Source organism: Poecilia formosa, unplaced genomic scaffold (genome assembly GCF_000485575.1).
Source record: "Poecilia formosa unplaced genomic scaffold, Poecilia_formosa-5.1.2 Scaffold70, whole genome shotgun sequence".
NCBI classification, from domain to species: domain Eukaryota; kingdom Metazoa; phylum Chordata; class Actinopteri; order Cyprinodontiformes; family Poeciliidae; genus Poecilia; species Poecilia formosa.
This window is the reverse complement of record NW_006800009.1, coordinates 624,220-651,552: the sequence shown is the minus strand read 5'-3', so window position 1 is coordinate 651,552 and position 27,333 is coordinate 624,220. Positions and strand designations below refer to the sequence as shown.

General features: G+C 41.0%; 2 protein-coding genes across 6 annotated transcripts in view; one reads left to right on the top strand and one right to left on the bottom strand.

The window, feature by feature from the left end:
* The first annotated feature begins 2,855 nt into the window (after window positions 1-2,855).
* LOC103140299 (amyloid beta A4 protein-like) lies at window positions 2,856-22,144 on the top strand. 2 transcript variants are annotated; one of them, XM_007555380.2, is made up of 18 exons: window positions 2,856-3,123; window positions 7,289-7,456; window positions 7,585-7,714; window positions 7,806-7,918; window positions 8,668-8,858; window positions 8,939-9,165; window positions 9,321-9,488; window positions 12,015-12,148; window positions 12,231-12,305; window positions 12,932-13,090; window positions 13,732-13,860; window positions 13,960-14,059; window positions 16,003-16,070; window positions 16,404-16,542; window positions 17,784-17,837; window positions 18,804-18,895; window positions 19,383-19,529; window positions 19,655-22,144. In XM_007555380.2, exons 1-18 carry the CDS (start codon window positions 3,064-3,066, stop codon window positions 19,754-19,756), a joined length of 2,256 nt encoding a protein of 751 aa, XP_007555442.1. In that variant the 5' UTR covers window positions 2,856-3,063; the 3' UTR covers window positions 19,757-22,144. The 2 variants fall into 2 exon arrangements, with proteins under 2 accessions (XP_007555442.1, XP_007555443.1); XM_007555381.2 differs by lacking the exon at window positions 9,321-9,488 and having other exon boundaries at window positions 2,858-3,123.
* Window positions 20,303-27,333, bottom strand: part of gabpa (GA binding protein transcription factor subunit alpha) — an 11,531-nt gene continuing 4,500 nt past the window's right edge. For all 4 annotated transcript variants that reach the window (XM_007555382.2, XM_007555384.2, XM_016673097.1 and 1 more), the window contains 9 exons: window positions 27,003-27,095; window positions 26,779-26,923; window positions 26,612-26,696; window positions 26,298-26,522; window positions 26,025-26,219; window positions 25,863-25,919; window positions 25,617-25,739; window positions 25,188-25,380; window positions 20,303-23,002 (listed from right to left, as the gene is read on the bottom strand). In XM_007555382.2, coding sequence (XP_007555444.1) covers window positions 22,783-23,002; window positions 25,188-25,380; window positions 25,617-25,739; window positions 25,863-25,919; window positions 26,025-26,219; window positions 26,298-26,522; window positions 26,612-26,696; window positions 26,779-26,923; window positions 27,003-27,079 — 1,320 coding nt within the window. In that variant the 5' untranslated portion in view covers window positions 27,080-27,095 and the 3' untranslated portion in view covers window positions 20,303-22,782. The remainder of the gene's footprint in view (window positions 23,003-25,187; window positions 25,381-25,616; window positions 25,740-25,862; window positions 25,920-26,024; window positions 26,220-26,297; window positions 26,523-26,611; window positions 26,697-26,778; window positions 26,924-27,002; window positions 27,096-27,333) is intronic.

Here is a 27,333-nt window from a genome sequence, read left to right as displayed (position 1 = left end):
CGCTGAGAATTTGTGTTATTCTCTATCTGCCACTTCAATGATCCTGGCACTTTGTTTGGGCATTTACATTCCAAAATGACGTCTTTATTTAAAAAACCGGCAACAGTATCACCTAGGGAAGAAAATACAATGAAGAATTAATACATTTCAGTCTGTAACAAAACTGTGCAACATACAGTGACAAATGAAGGTGGTAGGTGTTGGTAGATGTTTCTTGTATTAAGAAGGAAACCAAAAGGAGAGCTTTTTCTAGTTGAAGGTATATAAACAGACACACAGAGTAAGCCTGAGAGCTGCTCCGTCCTGCTGATATGCAACAAGTACGTTTGATTTAAATGAGCCATGTAGAGAGATTAACCATATTTTTTTAACTTGATATATCTTTATTGAATTATTCCTTGTTTTGATACAAGTAAACAATTCTTAATTCTAAAGTTTAGTTTAGATAGCAGTCTTAAACATGTTGATCAGAAAAATATACCCAATGAAACACAATTCTCAAATTGATGTTAATAAAATACAGTTAATGTTAATAGTAGGTCTTCCAGAATAGCCTTCATCAAAGGAAATATTTGTTCATGTTCGACTGCAGCATTACACCCAGAAACACAGCAGTGTGCAAAATTCTTCTGCTAATTTCATACATAGCAGATAACGTCTTATGAAGCTACAGTTTAATACAAGACTGAACAACTAACCTTGATCTTCAGAGAGGACTCCTGTAAAGAGAAAGAGTTGAAAGTTAGAACAAACTGAATGTGTACGATTCATTAATGATACACCATTTTTAAGATCCTTTTCATAAAATAAATGGATAAAAAAAATATTTTTACTGTTTCAGTTTCTGTTTATAATACAGCTGAACATTCTCACAGAGTTCAGCAAGATTGGAATGAGCAGGAATTTTTTGCTTTTGAACTTGTAAATTTAGGTTTTATAAATGAATAGTCTAAACAACTGATAAAGTATTTTTGAGGGTATTTTTGCATCACTATGAAGGCATAATTTGGAACAACATCTGATGATCAGCATCAATCGTTAAAGTCAGTAACTATGCAAAAGACATGGTGTGTTTGAAGATTCTTTCCTTCACAAATACAAGTTTAACAAAACAAATGCTTGAAATAAAGTAAAACCACAACATTTTCAACAAAATACTTTGTAAAACAAAACAATGTTGACAGTTCAATCACACAGAAACAGTGAAAAGTGTTAATTTAATGCAAAAATTTTGCTGTGCACATAAAGTGATAATAGACAGAAAGATAATAATAAAAGTATCACAAATAACAGGTTGTTTTAAATGTCATATGCAAATACTTTTTATAACTTACCTGAAACAAGCACTAAAAGTGATAGAAAAAGAAGTTCCATTTCTTTTTGTATGTTTTCTTCTGAATTTCTGAATCTGGTGATCTGTACCAATTTTTGTTTTTGTGAGTCCTAGTGGCCTGAGGTTCCAGAGTCAGATCTTTCTCAGAGGCTGAGTAGCACCCTAATGCAGGGGCAGAGTCTGTGTCTTTTTATCTATGCAAGTGACAGTGGAAAAAAAAAATCTGGAATGGATTTATGGCAGTCAAAATGGATTACGACACATCCTCCCACTCATTCTTCCTCCTTATAAGTGCGAGGAGAGGGGCAAAGTCTGCTCACACAGTAACAATTTTTTAAATTTTCTTTATTTCTTTCCTTTTTACAAAATAAGTGACAAATCTGCACAGCAGTGTATTATTATTATTATTTTAACATTTTATATGTGTTTCCTCAAAAACAAACTCTGTACGTATCAGGGACTTCTCACTTTCTTCTTCCCAATTTGCATTATTTGAGGTTTACATTTGTTTTCTCCGCGTTATTTTTCTCCCCATATCTGGTCTGGCATTATGCTTGGCTATCGTGCCTTCATGGAGGAGGGCATCGGCTGAGATAATGATGAAAAACGTTCTCTCTTTTTCTGCTGTTGACTTTTACCTTCCATGTACATAAACAATAATCGAGTTAATCTGTTTCTTCTGTTTATCTGCTCTGTCTTCTCAAACCCCCAGTCATTGTGGCAGACGGTTGTTCTCTCAGCCAAATTCTGCCGGATGTTTCTTTGTATTAAAGGGCAGTTTTTCCTCTCCACTGTCGCATGCTCAGGATGGGGGATTGCTGTTGTCAACAACACAACAAACGATCTTTGTGATTTTATGAAAATGCCCATAACTCAAAACAATTAACCAGTCCTTTATTATTTTAAAATTGTAGGCATAAAGGTATATCATAAAAAAAAATACAAAAAATCAGTCTATTGAAAAAAATAAATAAATCATTCAATGTCAAAAACGAATGGCATATCCTCCCACGTGTTCTTCCAGCACAGGAGGGGTCAGTCAGGAAGGGGCTGGGCTTGGCAGGGTTTTCAGCATGAAGTTCGCTGACTTTAGATTTACCAAAATTGCTTTTAGAGATGAAATAACTGGTGAAAGCAATGTAGAAGCAAAATGTGATAGTTTGCATTAGGGTCTTTCGGTTGATTAGCATACTGCTCCAAGTAGACTTGATTTCAAAATGGGTTTATATTTAGAAACCAATCCCCGTTTCAATCCTTTCAGTCTCATGCAGTGTACAGCAAAACCAAAGTTTATAAAACATGAGAGAATCATCGCAAGAACTATGCGCTCGACTAGGGAGATCTAAACCTGGTGGCACAAAAATCACGTCATAAAGAACCGGGTTCATATCTGTCCATCATTGAATCCATCATTGATTTTAATCCAACATAAAACTCCTTCCAAAATTAAACAATAGTGTTTTCACTGTAATATTTTGTGCAGATTAAAGGTTATTGCTCAGATACTTGGCATCGCACATTACACACAATGTAATGCAGCCCCCCTCCCTGCTCCAATCCCGACACAATCTCCAGCTTTACACCACCGCCACCTCCGGGAGAAACAGGGAAGGATCACCGGGATCGGAGAGCCTCGGCTGACACGTTTAAATCTCTTTAAACGTTTCTCTTTTAATCCAAGAGACACAATCCGTGGTCACGACGGTGGTGCTAGATATCAGGAGGCCGGTATGGGGGAGCACACGGCGTTTCTGCTCTTACTGGTGGCGACCTTGACGCTTTCATCTGAGGTGAGCATATAGCGGAGAAACCGCAGCCTGTGGCGGGGTGTTGGCGAGCTGTTCCCAGGCTCCGATAGGCTGCGGCGGGCCTGTCGATAGAAACGGTGGAACCGATGTGGCGCATTAAAATAACGGCTATAACGTAGATGTAACGGCTAAACCGTAGACTGTATAAATAATACAGGTTGCCTTACTTATCTGACAGATGTAACACGGTTTATTATACTAATTATACTAATAAACGGTATCCACTTATATTTAAGCTTACAAAATGATTTCTTCTAAGCATTTATAAGATCTTTTATCAGGGGCTCATCTCGATAACAGGCCTGTTAGAGCACACAGATTTACTGCGTAGGATAAACAGTCACATCAAAGTCCAGGCCTACCGTTAGATGTCAGGGATTGACAGCTAGGTCTTTGTTGCCATGTTGGATGTTTTTAATCTGGTTCGAAATATTTTTGGAATCCGCTCATAAATCTTCCTTAATAAAGGTTATTTTTCTCAAACATATTCAGATGCAGGGTTCAAGTCAGCTAACGTCTGCTAGCTTTATTCTACAAACTTTAATAACAGCTTTGGCTTCTGCTAAGAAAAAAAAACAAAAAAAAACAAGATTTCTACGTCAGTTTGGTCTTTTGAAGGTTACACGACGCGACGGACATTTCACTTTTATTTGGAAATATCCAGCCGTTACTATAAACAGCATGGAGGGTTTTACCAAAGCTATTGTGCGATAGCTGCGGGCTAGTGGTAAACTGCTGAGGAGAATGGAAAAAAGATGCAGACCGATTAGTTTCACTCAGTAAGATGGCGCCTGTAGCTCCTGTGCTGCTGCTGCTGCTGCTGTGCTGGACCAGAGATGCTGCTCTGCTCAGGCCTGCATGCCTACACCGTACATTACCAGAGTTAACATGACATTTCTGATGTAATTTTTGAGTAATACACATTTAGGGTCTCAAACTCTCTATTGTGGAGTGAAGTTTAAGATTTACTTCTATTTCAACCCACTAAGTAACAGCCTAAATATCACTCAGTATAAAATGCCTGCACTTAAAGCAAAGTTCTCATTTTTCATTCTAAAAACTGACTATTTTAAGTGTTCTTTAAAACGGGAAATCTTGTATTGTGTTTATTAAAATATTTATTAATGGTGTTTCCACTTAGGTCCAACATATGCATAGTTATTACTACGTTAATCCAACAGTTTACTAGATGTAAAGCTATGAAGAGAAACAAAAACTTTGTCAAACTTCATTTGAAGCCAAAGGCTTTCTTCACAAAAACAACAAAAAATGGCACAAGGACAGAACACCTTATACTGTAAAGTGTCTCCATAGTGAGGCTCTACATTATATTATGGATTTATGGTTATTGCCGCATTACAGTATTAAATATCAGCATTGCAAAGAACTATTAACTGAACTACTAATTGTATGCAAGCACCATTCTCTCAGTGTCTCTATGCCGGTTAGTCAGATTTATTGTTTAATGCAGTAGAAATTCTTTTAGTAGGGAAGTATGATAATCTATTAAAGTGATTAAGAAACTGACATTTTTTATCTGAAACCATCAGATAAAACCAGCTTCAAAAATCTTAAGATGAAAATATTAAACGTGACTGTTTTTCTAGTAGTGGATATAACACTATGTCTCCAATGAACCTAAATCAAAAACATATGAACATTATTTGTGTATTTATTGGAAGCCATAATATCACTATGGGTGAAGAAAAGGCCAACCAAAGTGATGGTGTTGAAAATACTGGAGTGCTAAGGTAGCACCATCTTAAAGCTACAGTTAGCAGCATGTCTGTTAGGTAGCATGTGCAGTCAACGCTACCTGGCTGTCCCTGAGCAGGTAGCTCGGCTAATCAACCAGCCACGAGTGTCAGTTAGCATTGTGCCTAAGCATGTCAGCTTCCCAAGAAAAAAAAACAATAAATTAATATTGCATTTAATCCTTATAACCAGGTGTAATTAGAAGTAGTTTTTGCTTTTCAGTTTTCTTAAATAAAAGCAATAATAACATTTTATAAAACATACTAGATGATTTCTGCAATGTGAGAAATTCCTACCTTGGTACCTGCTGGTCCCAAGCTTTCTGAAGGCTTTTTCTTAGACTTTGTCATTTTTTTTGTTGTCATTTTATCAATGAAGTCTGTAGCCTCATTATGATAACATAATGTTGCTGTGCAATTGTTAAAATCAAGCAAGTAGATAGTCAGACCTGAAAGTAATAGTATGTCAGAAGATAAGTATTTTCCGGAGAGGAGACGTGTCTTTCATCATCACTCAGTTAACAGTCTGCTGTAGCTTCTGTGCTGAGCCATCTAAAAATCATGTTGTTGATGGTACAAATGCTATTTAATGTGTATCAAACTGTGTGTTCATAGTATTTTTAATAACTTTGACAAATGCCTTCGAACAAATTTGTTTTGTGTATTTGTACAGATAAAGTACCGGTATCTTCAACTTAGGTGTTCATATGCTTGGATAACTCAGAGCAGTTCAACAGCTAACAAAGCAAAGTGAAAGAAAAATAAATCACTCTTCTGAAAAAGCTCACAACAAGAATGTCTTAAAAAAAAAAGTAATAAAAAAAAGACACAAAAAAAAGGATGAACATCTTATGTGTATCAGGTGTGACTCAAAAAGAGTTGTTGTTTTTAATTTTGCTCGTTACCATTATACAACATGTATAGATGCTTTGTGGCAGCTAGGCTCGGGAATGTGTTTTGATTTTTGTAATCCAATTGCACCACCTCATTTCAATGGTTGGCTTATTATTTTTGATATTTTTAAGAAGGCACCCAGTGGAAAACTACAAACACAACAAAAGCTGTTACTGAACATAACTTCTTCAACTTTCAAAGGTTGCCGCTCCTTAACCGCCACCCTTTGTTGTTTGGCTATATGCAAAAGCCAGTCTGACAAGTTGTATTTGTGCAAATAAGGCAGGGGAATTTTGTTGACATTACATTTCAGTGTTTACAGATGCTTTAGGATTCTTACTTGAAAGCCATTATGCTGTACAGCATACAATAGACAGCTTAGCATTGAATGCTGGAGTTATTGGCAGATGAAAACAAATATAAACTGTAAAATATGAAATTGGACCATTAGAGGTGCAAAGAAAAAACATGTTTTGCAGAAGGCGAATATTGCGCTGGTTCTTTCAGGCAGAGGACTTCAGCTTTAATTTTACACATAAGCATAGATAGGAATGTTTTGCCAGATTGTGGTGCCAGTATACTTTGATCGCAGCTTTGTGAGGTCTGGAAAGTAACACTCAAAATGAACACAATCATTACACACATTTGGTGGTCTGTAAATGGATAGAATAGTTTATTTACTCATGATTGTGCTGATTGTCCTTTTTGTTCGCTGCTGTCTGCTAAAGCCCTGTGGAGCAGTGCTGCTTTGTTGTTGTCTACTTTCACTTTCTCTAATTTTGAAGGTTCTAAGATAGCCATAACAAAAAATACCATCTTCCCGTGTTTTTGTTATGATTTTTATCTCTTGGGTGCCCAGGTTCCAAACAACGAAGGACTTAATTTGTCTTGGCTGAGACACGTATGTCTTCCATTTCCATTGATAAATATTTATCCTGTACAATTCGGCTGAAAAAAAAACAAACAAGTCTGTCAAATATAAGATTACAAAAAAATAGAAAAATGTGCAATAACTAGTTTAAAACCGTGTAAATCATTACACTAAGGCTTTCTTGACGCACCTTTTGATTCAGTTTAAGCATCCAGTCCTCTACTATACTTGGTAATATTTGCCCACTCTAACTTGCAGAAGATCTCCAAATTGATCGGACTATCTATCATTCTTCATCCTCTCATAAATCTTCTGTTACATTCTGGTTAGACCATTCCAACTGTTTTTATTGTTTGTAAACTGTCTGCAAACTCTGGCTTTAGTTATAGGATGCAAATAAGCAAATCTCAAGAATTTCTTGAGAATTTAAATAATTTAAATAAATTATTTACAGTTAATTTAATTCTCCATATTTAATGGCAGGTGTGTCCGCAGCAATGGCAAATTATGAAATTGCATCCAAAGAGTTGAATGGTGTGAGCACTTAGCAACCAGCTTATTGTAGCTCAAAGTATTAATACTTATTAATTCTCAGTGGTTTTTCACTGCTGCCATCTTTCTCACTCAGGTGCCCATGGACGACTCTGTGGGTTTGCTAACTGAGCCTCAGGTGGCCATGTTCTGTGGGAAGTTGAACATGCACATCAACGTACAGACTGGGAAATGGGAGTCTGACCCATCTGGCACCAAGAGCTGCATTGGCATCAAGGAGGGCATCCTGCAGTACTGCCAAGAGGTACTGAGACAGAATGTCACTACAGATAGACTGGGAACAGAGAGGAGGATGAACAGAGATCCCACATAAAGAACAGAAATGCAAATAATGGCATATAAAATGCTTTAAAATCACATTTCTTTAATCAGGTGTACCCAGATCTACAGATCACAAATGTTGTCGAGGCCAACCAACCCATCAGCATTCCAAACTGGTGCAAGAAGGGTCGCAAGCAGTGCTGGAGTCACACACACATCGTGGTGCCGTACCGCTGCCTGGGTAAGCAGCTGGGTTGCTGCAGCTGTGGGTAGCTGAGGGATGATGTTTGAAGAGATGAGTGTCCAACGGTAACCTCATGACTGTGTTGCAGTCGGGGAGTTTGTCAGCGACGCCCTGCTGGTTCCCGACAAGTGCAAGTTCCTGCACCAGGAGCAGATGAACAAGTGTGAGAGTCACCTGCACTGGCACACTGTAGCCAAGGAGGTGAGGATGGACAGCAGGCGCTGCCGGGCTTCACACGGTTTATCGTCACTTATCTTATCTCGTTTTGGCTTTTTTTCACCCAGCCTGTACTTTTATCAGTTTCAGACTTACTCCGCTACTGTCCTGCTGATATGCGTGCCCCTTATCTTTTTGAAAAAAAATTTTTACATTCTGTTGTATGTCACTTACTGAATTATTTAAGCAATGTTGAAATCATAACCTCATGCAGGCTTAAATGTCACAACTGGCTTTTAGAACGTATCCACAAAGTGTCTGCACATCCTTAAAAAGTCTTGAATTCATGTATCTAAAGTTAAGGCCTTAAAATGTCTTAAATTTATTAGAAGAATGTAAGTCTGCACTAAATATGTTAATTATAAGTCTTAAATTTTGTCTTGAAAGGACTGTTTAATCTAATTTATTCTATGTATTTTTCTCATGGGGCATTTCTGTCAGGCACCTTTATTGCATTATGTGACTTGCTGCTAATGTACCCTGCTAGCTCCCTAGTTAGCTTTTTTGCCTCTATCATGGGTGAGTGCAAATTTACCCAGCTGGCTGGACGAAGATTGTAGATTTCTTCGGCGATGCTGGTCTTAAGTTCCATTCACAGTGGTCTTAAAAAAAAGTCTTAGAAAGTCTTAAATGTCAATCGGTAAAAGCTGCAGAAACCTTAATTCGGGTTTATGTGGTGTGGCTTTTGGACGCCGTTTTATGCAGCTCACTAACTGAAAACTTCTTTTATTCAGTCTTGTGGAGACCGCTCAATGAATCTCCACGACTACGGGATGCTGTTGCCGTGCGGCATCGATCGTTTCCGAGGCGTGGAGTTTGTGTGCTGCCCGGCGGAGGAAGAGCGCAAGTCGGACAGCGCGGAACAAAACGAGGAGGAGTCTGACGTCTGGTGGGGCGCAGCCGAGAACGAATATTCTGACAACAGGTACATCACATCGGCGCTCACCTGCACACATCTGCACCCGTCTGCCCACGCAAACACTGACTCGGCTCCTCCGTCGGCAGCATGACGCGCCCGGCGGACACGCAGCCGGCCGCCGCCGAGGGCGAGGAAGACGAGGACGAGGAGGAAGACGCTTTCGAAAGGGACGAGGACGGAGACGGAGATGAGGATGACGAGGAAGACGACGACGACGTCATTGATGAGCGGGATAGCGACGAGCGCAGCTCCAGCGTCGCCATGACGACCACCACCACGACCACCACTGAATCTGTTGAGGAAGTTGTGCGAGGTGAGGCCTGAGGCTGGGCGCCTCCTTCCTGTCGATCCACTTTATTTCATTTTGACGTTTTCCATCACATTCAGAAGCTCCATTCCTGCTTTGACGTTTGTTCCAATGTGCCTGTGTGTGTACGTGCGTGCGTGTGTGTGTGTACGTAACCTCAGCGGTGTGCTGGGCCCGCGCCGATTCAGGCCCGTGTCACGCCATGCTGGAACGTTGGTACTTCGTCCCCAAAAAGGGCCGCTGTGCTCCCTTCCTTTTCGGGGGCTGCGGGGGCAACAGGAATAACTTTAATTCGGAGGAGTACTGCCTGGCTGTGTGTAGCAGCTCGTGTAAGTCCTTCCTGACTGGAGCCGGACCACGAAGTGTCCACCTCACCGGCCTGATCCCTGTCCTCAGGCTGCCGCTGCTGACCATCTGTTTCCTCTTATTCAAGTACTCTATAGTCGCTCTGATCCCTCCTAACCACTCAGAGCTCTGACTCTGTATAGCCTTGTCTTGTGTTGAGCATGAAATGCCATCGTCCGTCAGGCCTGTCTGCATTCTTTTTCTTTTATGCCAACTAATCTAAGGGGATTAATCTTAATCTTTTAGTTCAGCTGAAGTCAGCTCAGTTAAAATTTTGAGATTTTACAACACGTGACACGCCGACACGTGATTCTCATCCAGTTAACTGAGACGTTCTTAATTTTCCCATAATTGTCGAAATAAGACACCACATTTCATCGCATTACACTCACTCACTCAGCAGACACTCCTCCTGCTGCAATCTCTCCCTTGTTCTCCTTGCCAGTTTTTCTGGCAATGCATTATTTTCATTTGTCTGAAGGGCTAGGACAATGCTAGTTTGTTTGCTTTTTGAATTGTTGGTTGTTTGACTCATAACCTACTTGCATTACAGTTCCAGATGATGATGCGTAGATAAAAACATAAAGCAAAACTTAGCTGTTGTGCTGCTGTATACAATGTATTGTTTATAAAATCTGACTGCTGTTTCTGCTGCTGTTTTTATTATTCTCCTTCACCCTGAAGACTCTATAAGACCCAGAGTTAAAATATTACATCTCTTTTTCAAACAAAACACTTAACAAATATTGACTTTTTTTTTTTTTTTTTTTTACCCAAACTTGGATATTGAACCCTATTGTTGGAATGCTATTGGATTGAAAATTAGAAATAACTTCAGCCCACAGGGTCACAAAATATCACAACTTGAAAAAAGAAAATCTCTGCGATTCACTGCAACATGATCATTCAGAAAGAAGTCATTTAAATGTCTCTTCAATTGTACAGTGTCTACAACATATGATCATGTGTAACAGTTCCATAAAGCCTTCCAAACGCAATAAAATCAGACCGCATCCCATTTACATCTCCTATAAAGCCATCTATAAAGTTGAACTGTTTTTTTCCGCCCCACGTCTTTGTGTCTGGGTGTTCCAGGCTGGAGGGCCTTTTTCATTGTGAATGTATTTGAAAAAGGTGGACAATCCTTTTGATTCTCTGAGAAAACCCATATTGATTAAAGAAACAAAATAACGTGCACAGGCTTACAAGAGAGGTACACACACACACACACACACACACAAAAAGCAGGCTGCGATTTAAAGACAATCTTCCTGCTGCTCAGCTCCTGGGTGTGTGTCGCACAAAATGACAGACAGCAGACCAGCTGTGAGTGTCTTCAGCTGAGTTTTGTAACAGATGCCGAAACCAACCCTGTAATAGAAGTAATTGGGACAATGTAAAAGAGCCGTTTGACTGCTTTCAGGTTTTTATTTGGGAGCGTGGGTTAATTATTTAGCCTTGGGTGTCTTTAAGAAAAGCATAAAGGTGGTAATATCAGCAGGAACAACCTGACCTTGGGAAGGAAATCTAACAGACACCCCTCTTTACGTCACTTTATTAGTTTCAGGGCAGGGAAATTCTTTTAGGCCCAGGTTGTGAAATACTTCTGGATGTCTATATAACTGCTTTTGACTTTATGTGCTTTTATCTGGCTGAATTAGAAAAAATGTTAAATGAAGGGGAAAAAAATGTTAACTTCAGTGTGTGCATCACAATAACATTAACGTTTTATTCATTTAAAAGCATATGGAAAGTTATAGTTTTGCTCGGAATGTTATGAGATGAAGGATAAACAACCGATGATTGCAGCTGTTAAATTCTTTATTTTTTTTTGTTTTGTTTTATAGAATAATATCACCTTTTACCAAGTGTATTATTTTATAACTGTTTTGTCTTTAAAACACAGTCAGCAGTTGGGCTTTTGACATTTGAACCCCAAAGTCGGAGAACAGTGCTAAGACGTTGCGTAAAAAGGAAGCAGTGGGTCAATCAAGGATAGAGCCCTTTTGACAGAAACGATTTATATTTAAATCCATGTCATGTAATTATTGCTGACCTAAATTACTAACTCTTCTTCCAGCATGAAGACAAAAAGGTCTCGTCTGCGTCTGCATGCGTTTCGACTCGTGTGTCTGCATGCTTTGCTCTTTACGGTTGTTACTCTCTGTCTGTCTGTCAGCTGAGGGCTCATAGCTGAAAGAAGCTGTGAGCGAAAGAACTGTTGGCGCAGTTTGCCCTGATCTTGAGTCAGCGTGTTGCAGCTTGTCTGCAGAAGCCCAAAGATTATTAATTTTTTTTAGAAATCTTATCACTTCATGTCTTTTCATAGCCTTTGTGTCAGTTACGAGATTGTGAAACCTTTCTGGATGTTTATATAACTGCTTTTATGTGACTAACTGCTTATCAGTGAAAACAAATTATGCCTTTCCCCCTAACTTCTCGCGCCATCTTTTGTATACAGTACACAGTCCGCTCTGGATTCATTCCTCTCATTTCCCCTCCCCATTCAGTGCCCACCATAGCGCCCAGCCCCCCGGATGCAGTGGATCAGTACCTCGAATCGCCCGGGGATGACAACGAGCACACGGATTTCCGAAAAGCCAAAGAAAGCCTTGAGGCCAAACACCGTGAAAAAATGTCTCAGGTGCGTGACTTTACATCTGAAACACCCACACATGGATCGTTGTGGTCCCAAGGAATGTAATCGTAAATTTGTTGATTCTCAGGTGATGAGGGAGTGGGAGGAGGCGGAGAGACAAGTGAAGAACCTTCCTCGTTCAGATAAGAAAGCTGTAATTCAGGTGGGACTCAAGTGTTTGTTTCCGTGAAATGAAAGCAAAGTTTTTTTGTCAGGTAAAATCGGTAAACTGATTGCAGTTTTCTGGCCGATTACTGATCTTTAAAAAGCCTGACCTGCCGATTCCGACTTTGGCAAATACTGGTGTTTTTGTCTGAAATGTTGCTAAACATAGAAAGAAAGCCACTGAGTTGTCAACAGGCAGTTAAAACTTTCTCGTGGTAGAACAAAACATGTTAGACCTCTGTCGAGATAGATTAGATCGATGGATAAGATCGGCTTCACATATAATTATCGACCGATCACCGATCTCCCAAAATTAACGAAACCTTGGCCGATTTGTCGGTGCACCCTTACTTCCTGTGACTCAAGGTGATTTATGCGACCACTTACTGTCTGCTAATATACCCTTACTAGCTACCAAGCCTTTCTGCATCTATCACAGATCAGTGTAAATTTACCGCCAGTTGGCTGGACAAAATCTGTTCATTTCTATGGAGGTATAGGTCTTAAATTCAATTCATAATGGTCTTTTTAAAAGATCTTAAAGCCTCTTAAATTTGAGTTGGTGAAACCTGCAGAAACCCTGACACCAACTGACTGGGTTTCTGAAACGTTTCGTGCACGCAGCACTTCCAGGAGAAGGTGGAAGCCCTGGAGCAGGAGGCTGCAGAGGAGCGGCAGCAGCTGGTGGAGACACACATGGCCCGGGTGGAGGCCCTGCTCAACAGCCGCAGGCGCCTGGCTCTGGAAAATTATCTCAGCGCCCTTCAGGCTAATCCTCCTCGGGTACTTCTGCAAGTTCACATCACACCAACAGAACCACATTTTAATTACACTTTCCTGTAAACGTAATCACGTGTCATCGTCCCATCTCACAACCACAAACTTCCGCATGTTTTATTAGGCATTTATTTGATGGGCCAAAACAAACGTCGTGCATCACTGCAGTAGTAAAAAGAAAGTGAATATCTCAAAAGTGTGGCGTGCATTTGTGTACTCTTAATTGAAATCCCTTTAAAGCCATTCACGGTTTTAGGAATGGCTTCTAACCTGAGAAGATGCTCAGGTTAGATGAGGCCAAAAATTAAATATCATTGTTTACAAGCAAATCATTCTGTGTGACTGAAAGTAAAGTTATCGCTCAGACACACCATCCCCACAGAGACACACGGTGGTGACAGCATTATGCTGTGGGAAAATTTCTTTTTAGCTGTGGCAGGGAATGCCTCTGCTAAATTTTAGTTCACAAAATCCCAATTAAATGAACTGAGGTTTGTGGTTGTAATGTGACAATATGTGTAAAAGTCTCAGGAATGTGAATGCTTTTTAAAAGATACTGCATCCGAGTGTAGAGTTCCCGTTTGTACCCTACTAATCAAGAATTGGCACGAAACACGTACACGTTTAATGGCTGGTGTCACCGACAGCCGCGACAGGTGCTGAGCCTGCTGAAGAAGTACGTCCGTGCAGAACAGAAGGACAGGCAGCACACACTGAAACACTATGAACACGTCCGCACCGTCGACCCCAAGAAGGCCGCTCAGATCCGCCCTCAGGTGCTGAAACCTATACACCACAACCACTAAGTAAAAGTAGGATATCTTTACTTTCAAGAGTTTTGACTCCGACCTCTATTTTCACCTTTTGACCCTTAGGTTCTGACTCACCTTCGTGTGATTGAGGAGAGGATGAATCAGTCTCTAGGTCTGCTCTACAAGGTGCCCAGTGTGGCCACTGAGATCCAAAAACAAGTTGGTAAGTGTTCCTAATGACGGTGTCTGGACTCACTTTGTCACACAAATCCTCTGCACTTAAAGAGATTTGTTAGGAGAACACATATTTTTTTTACTGACTGTTTGCAGTAATTAGCTGCAAGCCTAATTCTAAAACTAACATGACGCTAATCCCAAGCAAACAAAAAAAAAAAAAGACTCTTATTGCAGTCGGCGGAGATTTGACGACTTAGCTTTGTTTTAAATCAGTGGAAATCTAGATACCACGAGAAGGTTATTAGACCGATTTCAGGTGATAGAAACTCAAAGTAGGAAGTAGCCATGGATTAGATACTTGCTTTTTAAAGGTTTTTACAAATAAAAATCTCACAGTCCATAATCAGAAAACGCTAAGACGGCATCACAGTCAACACACAAAGATACGACATGCTGTAGACATCCACAGCTCAACTGGACAAATGTAAGTCATACAGGCCACAAATCAGGCTTTTATGAAAAGGCTTTCCTTCTCTGTTTGAAGGAGACGCCACATACCAAAGGCTGCTCTGGCCAGAAGAGACCAACATTAACTTTTTTTTTTTTTGCCTCTGTTCAAAATACTGAACCCATGAAACACAGTGGTGGCAGCATCGTGTTGTGGAGAAGATTTCTTCTACAGGGAAATTGAAGCCGGTCAGGTTCAGTTTCCAGCTGGACAATAACCTGTAAACAGACAGCCAGCACTACAATAGAATGGAATGGATAAGATCAACACATTCTTGTGTTCAAATGGCCTAGATCACAGGTGTCAAACTCGAGTCCTGGAGGGCCTCTGCCCTGCAACTTTTAGCTGTGCCTCTGCTGCACCACACCTGAATAGAATAATTGGGTCATTAGCAAGGCTCTGGAGAACTTGTCTACACAAGGAGGAGGTAATTAAGGCATTTCATTCCAGTGTTTTGTACCTGTGGCACATCTAAAAACTGCAGGACACTGGCCCTTGAGGACTGGAGTTTGATACCCCTGGCCTAGGCAAAGCCCAGCCCTCAAAACCAATTCAAAATCTGTGCCAGTGCTCAGAGTTTCTCCATCCAATCTCACCGAGTTTGAGCTAAGTAGGGAGGAAGACATCAGCCTCCAGAAGAGTAAAGCCAGTCGAGATAAACCCCAAATGACTCACAGCTACAGATGAGTAGCAAGTATTGACTCAGTGGTTTGAGCTACCTTGTGGTTGCAATAAGATGTAAAAACAAATCTTAAGAGAGGCAGTTTATCAGATTCGGAAGTGATTCGGTGCCAACTTACGCAACATTATCTTTTCACCGTACAACCAGAAAAAAAAAAACTAGTTCTGCTCTCACTGATACAGGATTATGCTGGTTCCCTGTGCTTAATCAACTGGAGTCCAATATAAAAATAGTGAACTGGCAGTCATATAATTTAAGAGTTCAACTGTGTTAAAATTGTGCCACAGTATGTGATTGACTTGCCGCATAAAGACATTGAGACAACACTGTGCTGCACATGGACGGATTACGATGATACGTGAAGTGTAAAAATAGCTACATTTACCTCGTTATGTGCGAGAGGTGATACGTGATGCGCGCTGAAGTGTCGCCCCCTCCAGACGGGGTTTTGGCGCCCCCTCTGGTGCTGCGCCCCTATGCGTTGCATATGCTGCATACCCACTTTTTGCGCCTCTGCCCATTGCCATCACTAATTTATTAGACGTTTTCTTTGGAGAGCAAAGAGGTCATCCTAACCCTACAGCAACAATAAGACATTATATCTTTTTAAATATTGACATTGACAAATTGTCAGGATGAAAGAATCAGAATTTAGGTCATTTTACATCCTATTGCCCGCTGTAAGGCAACTCTAAGTTCAGTTCAGTTAGCATGGCGCCGTCATGCTAACTGCTTTCACTCATTTACCCACTCCCACTGTCTCTGCCTTCCACGCTCACTTTGTTTCTTTCCCTTCCAGCGATTATAGTGCAGAGAGTCCAGTCTGAGCTGTCTCAGCAAGTCTCTTCCCTGCAGAGCGACGGGCGGGTGAGTCAGGCTGCTCCCACTCACATATGTCTCCTGCATGTATAAATAGCGTTAAAGCCAAACAATATGACAGTTGGGACAAAGTCACGAAGCACAAGGAAACTTTAAATGCTGACGCGGTGGGTGTGCAAAAAATAAAAGCTGAGCTCCAAACAAATCTATCAGACTGTGGGGATCACAGATTTAGGAGAATTTATTCCGTGTTTTTGTGTAATTCTGGCTCTTAAGACCATCGACTGAGTCTTGCAACTCGGTCTTTTTGGGGACAACTCATCAGATTTGGAAAGCCTTTCAATCTGACGCGTCCTGATCAACGTCCCTCTGCGTCCGCAGGTGGACGGCAGGGTGAGCTATGGCAACGACGCGCTGATGCCAGATCAGGCCTACAGCTCTGCTCCCATGGAACCCGGCCTGGACGGACTGGGCTTCATTCACCCCGAGAGCTTCAACCAGCCAAACACTGAGAACCACGGTAATGCTTAACGTAAAGGGGGTCTAGTTGAAGTAAAATCTGTGAACGGTGAACCTCTTTAATTAAAAAAAAAAAAAATTGGACTACCGTATTTTCCGGACTATAAGGTGCACCAGATTATAAGACGCATGCTAAAACATACAGTCAACAACAACAAAAAAATAAAGGTAACAAAATCAAAACAGTAAGTTTAGATTAACTTTATTCGACTATGTAACAATACTCAAATTATTTTTTATTTTTCTTCCACAAATCCATCAAAGTCCTCCTCTTCTGAATCTGAATTGAACACCTGGGCGATCTCACCATCAAACATGCCAGGTTCCCTCTCATCATTGTCGGAGTCAGTCTCGTTGCCAGGTGGCTGTTCAGCAATCATGTCGGCTTTCGAAAGGCAGATACATTAGCCCAGGCATCCACAATCCACTCACACATGGTGGCGTAACTCGCCCGGCGCCGTCTCCCCGTCTTAGTAAACGTGTGTTCGCAGTCTGTCATCATCACTCCCGCGCCGCTCGCAACTTCTTTTTGAACTCCCTGTTTACACCAATGTCCAGCGGCTGGAGTTCTTTGGTTAATCCTCCTGGAAACTCCAGGACTATGTAACAATGCACTCAAATTATTTATGTCTCTGTGTCAGGGACAGATTTTGGAGTTCATTGCACACATAAGGCGCACCGGATTGTAAGGCGCACTGCTGATATTTTAGAAAATTTAAGGCTTTTAGTGCGCCTTATAGTCCGGCAAATACTGTACTTCAACCCTTGTGCATTCGAGGACTGAGGCAAATGATACGGGTGTGGGGTCAGTTGGACCCCATTTGTAAACACAAGGGTTACATTCAGTATCTTTGAAAAGCAGCTACATTTCATTAGTATTGCATGACCTGCTCGGGTGTTTAGGTGTCATTACTCGTCTCAGCAGCTCTCTCCCACACAAACAAATGTCTGAGCGACTGTCGCCAATGCCGTCCCTCTTTCGCTTTCAGCGTCTTTGTAAAACTGTTTGTTTATTATGGAAAACCCAGATTCATTAGCTCAATGTATCACGCGAACCGCCTGTAATTTAGAGTGGCTAGTTGCATACATGAAAGCAGGTTGTAATTGTTACAAACCACATGATTCCCTGAGGGTGAAACTTGAATAAAGTCACAGACAGTAGAGAACCCACAACCGCTATCAGGAGTCTAGTTTAGTCTTATTCAACATTGTTGTTGTTTTTTTTTTGCTCTTTCTCTGCAGTTGAGCCTGTCGATGCTCGTCCCAATCCAGACAGAGGACTCCCGACACGACCTGGTATGTATCTGTGTTTGCAACACCCTTTTTGATTTCTTTAAAAAAAAATTAAAAAAAAAAGTTTAAAACACGTAAATATTTTACCAATCATTATTTTAGGGATTTGTTCACCTGTTCTGAACTGACATATCTCAACAACTTTTTGATGAACTGCTGTTTTACTTCGCACAGATACGGGTAATTCTCATTTTATGGATTCTTTTTTGTTTTTTTATTCTGGTACCAACATGAATCTCAATGTCATATTTTCCCACAACTGAAAAGAAAAAAAAAATACACACGCACGCACACACACACACACACACACACACACAGAGAGATATATATAGACTGTATCTGCAGGTGCAGTAAACCTTTACAGTTTACTAAACGCCACACCTTAATTTCACAACCTGACTTCATCATAACTAAAGTGTTTTTCTTTTTTTTCTTTTTTTTTTAGCTGTAAAATGCTGCTGACTACGATGTGCAGGCATAAAAAAGCATGTTATAGTTAAAAAGGCCCATTGTCTGTAGTTTTATAATTAAAAACTGAGGTTGGATTTTACTTTCCCTCTCTGTTTCTCACCGTGTTTTTACTAGACATAATAAGAACAAAAGAAATGCAACTGGCTTGGAGTCAAGTCTTTCTGATCCTTTTTAATTTGTTTGGAAATAGTTTCCACTCAGACCGGTCGGACAAAGGACCCATATTTATGTGCATATTTCAGCCTATCAGATTCATCGCATTGTTTGTCCAGGAAAGTACCTGCTCATGTGCCCTCACTGCATTCATATCTTGAGAATCGAAAATATTTAACTGCTGGGCTTCAAGGGATTTTTTTGTCCCTTTCAAGCTATAAAACCAGTCTTGTCAATCATTATGTTGTTGCCTTGTGAGTTTCTTTTTTCTGTAAGGAGGTGTGTGACAAAGCACTGCTAGTGAAACTTTCTGTTTTCAAACGAGGTTGATTTGTCTGATTTCAGTTTCTGCCTTGAAGCCAGAAGAGATACCAGAGGTGCGGATGGACACCGAAGAGAGGCAGAGCGCTGGATACGAGGTTTACCATCAAAAACTGGTAGGGATCGCCAAGCGGGTCATTCCCTCCTCCCAGAGTAGTTTAGAACAGGGTTCAGGCGCAGTCTGGAACCCGGATTGAGTCTTTTCCTGGTCTGGATTAAAATTTAAAAATAAATAAAACCTAAAATGAACACATTCAGATTTCTAGACTTTTTTCTCTCTTTTGTGCTCTGCCAGATCCATCCATCATAAATTCAGGGGCTGGAAAAACTGAGCTCTCTGAAAAATTATACCAAAGAAATGAATAAAGGGGTAGAAACTCTATTGTTATTGAAAAAAAAAATCTTTATCTTTTGGCAAAACCGTTTATATATCCTATTATAGCAAAGATTGCAACCATGCATCCATACAGTAAAGACTTTTTAAATGTCACTTTACCAGATACAACAAAGGTGTTTAAATGCTGCAAAATTAAGAATGTTTATAGCATTTAGTCCCTTTTATTGTACTGATAAATAGTCCTGACTGATGCATCTCATCTGTAGGTGTTTTTTGCTGAGGACGTGGGGTCCAACAAGGGCGCCATCATCGGGCTCATGGTTGGAGGGGTCGTCATAGCGACAGTCATCGTCATTACTTTGGTGATGTTGAGAAAGAAGCAATACACCTCCATCCATCACGGTGTAATCGAGGTAAAAAAAAAAAAAGGCTAAAACCTACATGACGTGATACTCTATAAACTTCCTCCTTCATAAACTCCCTTTTTTCCCCCCCGTGATTTATTTATTTATTCATTAAATTTTTTGATCTGTTGAAGGTGGACGCAGCAGTGACTCCCGAGGAGCGTCATCTGGCCAAGATGCAGCAGAACGGCTACGAGAACCCGACCTACAAATTCTTCGAGCAGATGCAGAACTGAGGGACCGCTGGCTGACGTGTCCTTCAGGTGTGCCCCGCCCGGCTCCACACGGTCACCGTCGCGCTCTCTTCCATTCTGATCCCTTGCCCTCAGCCCCTGCAGGGACCACGAGGGCGGCTGGTCAAAGCTGGTTTTTAACGTTGCGAACAGAAAAGATCAATCTTTTGCATGTCTCAGTCAGGGGTTTGGGCCAAAGGATGCTGGCATGGAACGAATATCTTTTTAATCTTTTTTTTTTTTCTGGCTTGATTGTACAGAGCTAAAAAGTCCCCCCTCCCCACCCCCACACCCCTCAAGCAGACAAAGGTACCCCGGTTTACCTGCACGTTTCAGCCAATCACAACTCCTCGTGGTGTTTGTACAGGAAATACCTTTGTGTTTATATGACATCATCATCTGCCCTCAGATAACAGGACGGGGCTCTTAGAGCTCCTTGCCGCATGACTGAAGTGTTTCAGGCAGGTTTTACATAAAAAGCAGAAAACAAAGAAAAAAATATATCCTCAATCAAAATATAATAAAAGCTGATTATATTTAATCTTTTTCTTTTTCATGTGTAATATAATAAGCCAGAGATTAGCTGTAAGTAAATGTAGTGCATGGCATTTATCGAAGTATGCGGATGTCCTGAGAGCGGACCTCCCTCTTAGATATTTTAGCAGGATTGTATATTTCTAGTGTCAACTTTGTGATCTTGTGATATGAAGGAGAAAAAAAAAAAAAAATTATTGAGAATATGTTCTGCTTTGTCGTCGCACAGACTTGCTTTAATTGAAGTCCACTCACCTCCATGCTTCACTGTTGCGTTAGCTGCATGGGCCAAATGCTCTCTCCTCGTGTGAAATATGAAGTCTACTAGAATCTGAAAGGAAGAAGATCGTGTTACTGTTTGCGTTTCTATGCACTCGTCATTTCCGAAGCCTGGCTATTATCACCAAATATGAATAGCGTTAATTTTGATGCCGACTGTCGCCGCACTTTGTGATCTCTTCTTTTGTTTTAGAACGAAGATTGAAGGGGTGGTCCAGGATTTTACAACGAGGTTCTGTGGAAAGATCGTAAGCAGTTACTATCTTACCTGCTGCGGATAATTTAGTGTTCACCTCGCTCTAACCCGCCATGCTGCGTGTGAGTCGTGCGAGCGTTGTTACACGCACAGCAAAGGTCTCGGAAGAAATCTGAATAAAAAAACATGTGAAAATATCAAGTTTTACTCTTTAAATTGACTAATATGAACAAAGCACCAGCCACAGCAGCAAGGAGAAACTCTGAGCTGCTTGTGTGTTGCAGATGCAGCTCTGCATCTGTAATATTAGGAGGGTAAAAATGCAATTTAATTCAGCAGTAAAAATATGTTTATGCTTTTAAACCTGCTGTGAGAAAATCATGTATTTGACTATTATTTATTTATACTGTACATATTTGAGCCATAGTCACATTTGCAGTCGGTGGGTATTTCTACAAAAGCGATTGATTATTTACCTCAGAGGTGGATATTGGAGGCGGTGCGCCACCGATGACCTTCCTGTGTGAAACGCGTACGGAGAGTGGAACGTGTAAAAGCTTTTCTGGTCAGACAAGTGAGGCAGTTTAAAAATTAGCATTTTGCACTATTTTTCTTACGCTGTTGATGTTTTTTAAAGTTTTGGAGTTGCTTTAAGCCTCGAGGATCAAATCACCTGGATTGATACTACATGAAGACACAAACCGTAAAAACAGTGATGTACTGCTAGTAAGATAGTAACTGCTTCGAACCTCGAACAGAACCTCGCTTCTGGATCCTGAGCTGTCCCCCTTTCATGTTAAGCTTTAGAAAGCTGTTTTTGTTTTTAGTAAAGCATATCATTCATGATTTAACTAATATCTTGATTGTAAATACTTGGCCGACGGAGAATCTGGGTTTGTTGAGCCGCTGAAATGGTGGTTTCCAGTTGTCTGCTGTTTTGTCGTCTAAAAATCCCCCTCGCCCCCCAGCTCCTCACATCGACTCCTTTTGTTTCCAATCTGGCAGCAATATTGTACAGAGCAGGAGTTGTTAATCAGACATTAGCGAGGGGCAGTACTTACTGGAAAGTGCTCAGATGTTCTCCAGACGGTTCTGTATTTACACCACAAACATTCCTTCACCAAATCAACCCTTTCTATTTTTCTACATCTGCTGTGTATACATGTACAGTGCTGTAACGTTTCTTTCCTTGCATATCTGTTGTAATGCTCCTCGAAGCGAGAGACGTGTTCAACTCCCCTTAAGTTATTATAATAGTTACCATGAATGTGACATGCATATATTGCATTATGAAAATACAACACATATCACCTCTGCAAATGTACAGACACCAACTGAAGCTCTTAAATCAGGTGAATGTTTAATTAAATGCTTTTTCCCCCTCTTCATTGGTTTAGTGACCTTCCTTTTGTGTGTGGTTTGAAACATTTGCTTAAAGTCAGAAAAGCTTTCTACACTCCCCCATTCCATGAATAAATTTTGAATGTACATATGACTGTGGCTGTTTTTTTTTTCTTTTTCTTTTGTGGAGCATAAGTGGGGGTGGGATTATCTGGAAAAGATTTACAGTTCACACAAACTTGATAGAAAATGTTTGTTACTTTATTCCCCCCTAGTGGACACAAAAGGGTCCAGCACTTCAGGGAAACGCACTAAATAAAATACAAAATGGCTCTTATGAAAATACACTTGCCTTCGTGGCTATCAAAAACCATGACATATTTGTATATACAGTGGATTACAGACAAGGAGCGCACAACACCGAGCCTCTACTAGCAGTTTCAGTCACTCATTCAGCCATGCACACGACAATCTGCAATTATAAACACATTCTTTCCTCATCCTGAGCTCGCCTCTGTTGGGTAGAGTTAGTGAAAAGCTAAAAAATACATCACCTGCCTCAGTCTAAGCTGAATTTAACTGTGTATACAACAAAGTTTTTTTTAAATCCACACACTGATCGGGGATCAGCTTTGTGTCTAAAGGGACGCATGATTTCCAGCCAGCGCCGCGGCCTCCTTCAGCTGTCCTTGTCCAGTGTGGTGGCCAGCGTGACTGTGGTGATGGGCTGTCCGAGGCCGTGCATCTGAATGCGAGCCAGTTTCTTCTGCTCGCACTCCGTCACCAGGCTGTTGAGCTCGGCGGCGCTATAGCCAATCAGAGTCCTCAGGTCGCACACAAACTTGTAGACGAAGCGCTTGCCCTGCACTTTGCTGATCATGTCCCCGTCGTAGTAGTACCTGAACCGCAACAGGCAAAGTTGATAATTAGTAAAAAAAAAAAAAAAAAACATGGTGTGCATCTCCACTCTATTTTTAAAGCTGCAGTATATAACTTTTATTTTAAAAAAGTGTGTTTTACATAATTGTTATAATGACAGTATAAGACAAATAATCTGTCGGAAAAACCCCCCAAAACGAGTTCTTCAGCTTCCTCCCAGAGCTACCTGCAGAAATACACAGCGTGGTAAAAAACAACTTATCAAAGCCAGAAGGAGGGTCTTACTGCTGTTAATCACCCTCCTGTACACACCGCTAGCACTGTCCTCCTTGCTCTAAGCTACAGCTAGTTCCTGACATTAATGCTCATGCTAGTTAGCATGAACACCGATGACGACAACCAATTGGTTCTCCGGAACGATAATCTGTTTCTCCGCCATTAGCACATTTAGCAGCTTGAACACATGAGTGATTGAGAGCGCTAAAATCTCCCTTCTGGCTCTGATTGGTTGTTTTTGACTGAATTGTCAAAAATTCACAGTCAAAAATTAAAAATTAAACTGTCACAACAGCATAAATAAAGCTGTTAAAAAATTAAACTTACATACTGCAGCTTTAAGGCACTGTGTGTATGACTGTCACTGGAGCAATAACACCTCCACCCAATGTAAACAGTAAAGACACTACTGCCAACTGAAGTGAAAAAGTCTCCACTCCAATACAAAAAAAACAAGTACTGTGTTGTTGTTTTTAAGCTAGCTATTTATCAGCACCTGGGATTGGCTTCGTTAAAGTCAAGACCTATTGCAACAACAATTTCTCAATCAGTTTCAGCTGATACTTGGATCACAAGCACTCCAGTCCTTAAGATTCACTTTTACTCAAAGGAAAAATGTAAACTGGTTAAACAAGTCCAAGCAATATAAATAGATTTACTGACTTGATCTGCTTTACGAGGCTTTGTCACATCCGCAGAAGTGTAAACAGAAGAAGTATGCGTTAATCTAAACGTGCCTGGCCTTGTTGGAGAAAATGCTTCCTCAAAGCATGATGCATTATGGGTCGCTGTTCAAGAGGTGCTTTAAGGGGAATCTGCAAACTTTCCTCAACACCAGGCGGCAACCTTTACTTATTGAAGAATAACTTATTTGGGAAAAACTGCTACATTTTGATTACCTTTCCATTTGAAAATAAAGCTAAGTTCTTTAGCATTTTTGGGCCACAGTGGGGGCTGGATCTGCAACTCTACACAAAACCTTTTCATCACGTAGGAGAAGAGCACCTTCTTTAGTTTTTCTGTATGACTTGAGGCAAAACCCTTGCCTTTCTTACATGAAGCTCAGATTTGTAGATTGCATCATTACTATCTGTTGCGTCAGTAGACTCTCCCGCCTGAGTCACCGCAGGCCTCTCGGCTGCTCCTATGACTTATCCTCTTTGCCAGACCTTCAGGGTACAGTTGTGGAAAACCCTTTTAATTCTTACACAAGGGATTGAATCATTCAAACCTTGGGATTAATCTTCATTTAAACCTCCCCACGATGTCATCACTGACCTGTCTCTTGTGTTTTTTGGTCTTCACAAACTTCCTCTATTGAGCCTCTGTGACTTTCACAGAACAGGTTTATGCTGAAGTCATGTGCGAGCAAGACAACTGGTTGCACAGGACTTTATTGAGGAGTGTCAGACTAAAGGGGCCCAAAGATCAAACTGCCATGCCTAACCTTTAACTTTATTTTAGAAATAAATTCACAAGTAGGCACTATTATCATATAAAACACAAATACAACACACTGAAGTGTCTGGGTGTGACTTAATACAATGTCAAGAGGTTTTAATATTGCTATAAATACCACATGTGGAGCTAAATAATCCAGCCAATTCATTTCTTAAGAAACATTTTTACAAAAATCAAAGAAAGAAGCAATGAATTAATTTACAAATTTAAGACGCAACTTAATGAAATCAAATGAAAATCTGGAAATATTTAGGAATTTTTGGAAGTCCCAAATTTGAGGTCAATAAATTTAGCGCTGCCAATCAGGAATGTTTCTAATGGGTAAGTAAGCTGTATACTTCTGCATTAATTTGACACCAAGGTTAAAGTTCAAATCCTGGAAGTCTCTAAACTTCAATGAAAAAGGCATCTAAAATAACCCAGTGCTTCTGAGAAAGAAAAACATGAACTAAATGAGGAGAAACAAACCTCAGGGCTCTGCTGAGCTTCTCGTAGTTCATCGTCGGCTTGTTTTTGCGTTGGCCCCATTTCTGCGCCACGAGCTCCGGCTGGTTCAGCTTGAACTCTCCCTCCTCTCCGACCCAGGAGATGCAGTCTCTTGCGTCTTTGTCCGTCAGAAGCTCCAGCAGGAACTGCCACAGCTGGATCTGACCGTTGTTACCTGGAAACCGTGGAGACAGGGCGGCCATCACAGAGGAAATAACGAAATCAGTCTTTGAAATGAGCAACAATCAAACTCAGCAACAATCATTTCTACATGAGGGCCAATAATAAACCCAATTAGTGGTGTTTTCTGTAGAATGTAGCACATTAATGTAGAAATGTATAAGTTTAATGATATAACTCCTCAATGGGAAATGAAAGTATATACACGTTGAAGTTAGTGTGAGGCGTTACCTGTGCGGTTGCCGGGGGAACTGCGCTCCTCTCCTGAAATTCTGGGCGCTCTGGGGCCCCGGTTGTGTTTCAGTACTTTTATAGCGGTAGGCGTGCTCACTTGAGCTGGAATTATCTGAACAGCTACAAAGACAAACGAGTGATCAGGCACATAGCAGCTAATATATTTATGAGTCATTTTTGTTCTGTGCTAGGATAACGCAAGTCCCACACATCAAACCAAACTGGATCACGTGTGACACTTACGTTGATCTATAGTGACAGTGGCGTCCCCGCCCGACTGGTCCTGACTGGCCAACACGTCTGAGATATATATAAAGAATTACTCTCTCCATAGAGGCGAATACTTAGCAAAGAACAGACGACCTTTCCAGTATTCAGAGCAAACAGAGGTTTGTTGTGACGTACATTTGCGCAGCAGCTCCAGGTGGCTCCACAGTATCTCTCCGTTGGGCACTTTCTGAAGGAACTCCTCTTGGTTGAAACTGCAGAGCTCTCGGCCGGGGATGTGGATGCTGCCGATCTCCATCTCGTCGATGTTGAATTCCTTCATGACCCACACAGCCCAGTGGATCACCTGGTCAGCTGTCCAGAGCAAAGGATCTGAGGAAGAGCAAGGAGGTTAGGATCCTTACTGCCACGGCTCGTGAGATTAAAGGTTTCAGCGAAGGCGTTTCTCACCGTACGGTATTCCGAGCCGGACCTGCTCCTTGCGGTAACCTTCCAATGCGGCGGCCCAGCGCGTCACCTGCTCCGACGTCTCATCGGACAGGGAGGACCGCTCTACTGCGATGAGCTGTCCTTCCTCCACCAACGACCCATCTTCTCCCGCCGCATCCGGGTCAATCACAACTTCTACCGTTTCTACAGGCTTCACTATTTCCAGGATGTTCAGCTTCTCCTCCCCTGGGCAAAGACAAACGCCATGCATGATGATTTAGTGAAATTTGGGTTTGTAGGACAATCGTGTTCAACACTTCTGGCTGAACTGGTACCTGGTTTGGCTACGATCTGCAGGCTGAGCTGCACGGTGCCATCCGTCTTTACCCCCTGATCAAAGAGGCTGTGATCCGGGTGAAGCTGAAAAACAAAAAAAAATAACAAATAAGTACAAAATATTTGCTTCAAAATATGAGATGATCTAGTGCCACGCCAATCTGACCTGAATGTCTTGTAAGCAGATGTCGAATCCATCCAGACAGAATTGGACGCGAGGCTCCAAAAGCTTCTTCAGATTGCCAATGGGCTCATTGATGTCAATGTCTTGTTGAATCAAATCAGACGCTGTGATGGTCTGCTCCTCAATGCTACAAATGCAAGAAAATGAGAATGAAAACATGTAGGATCCCCACACTTTTTAAGTGTTTAAGTGATCTTTTAGCTTACCCTTCCTCTAGGCACGCCTGTTTCTCCCGTTCATCAATCTCGATCTCTATCAACTCCTCTGTCTCGCTTTTAGACATCTTGAGTTACAGGTCCCTTGAAGACAGAGCGAATAAGTTTTGCTCAGATTCATTTCACTTAAAGGTTTAACACAAAAATGAGCAAATAAAAAGTAAAAAACAAAAAGAAAATAAAAACAACTATCACAAAGTTGATTTTTACAAGAGAATGTGTTTGAAAATCAACTGATTCATACATTTAAACAAAAAACGATTTAGTCCGGCCCGGCGGCTAAATGCATTATCATTATTCATGAAAAAACATATACTTCGTT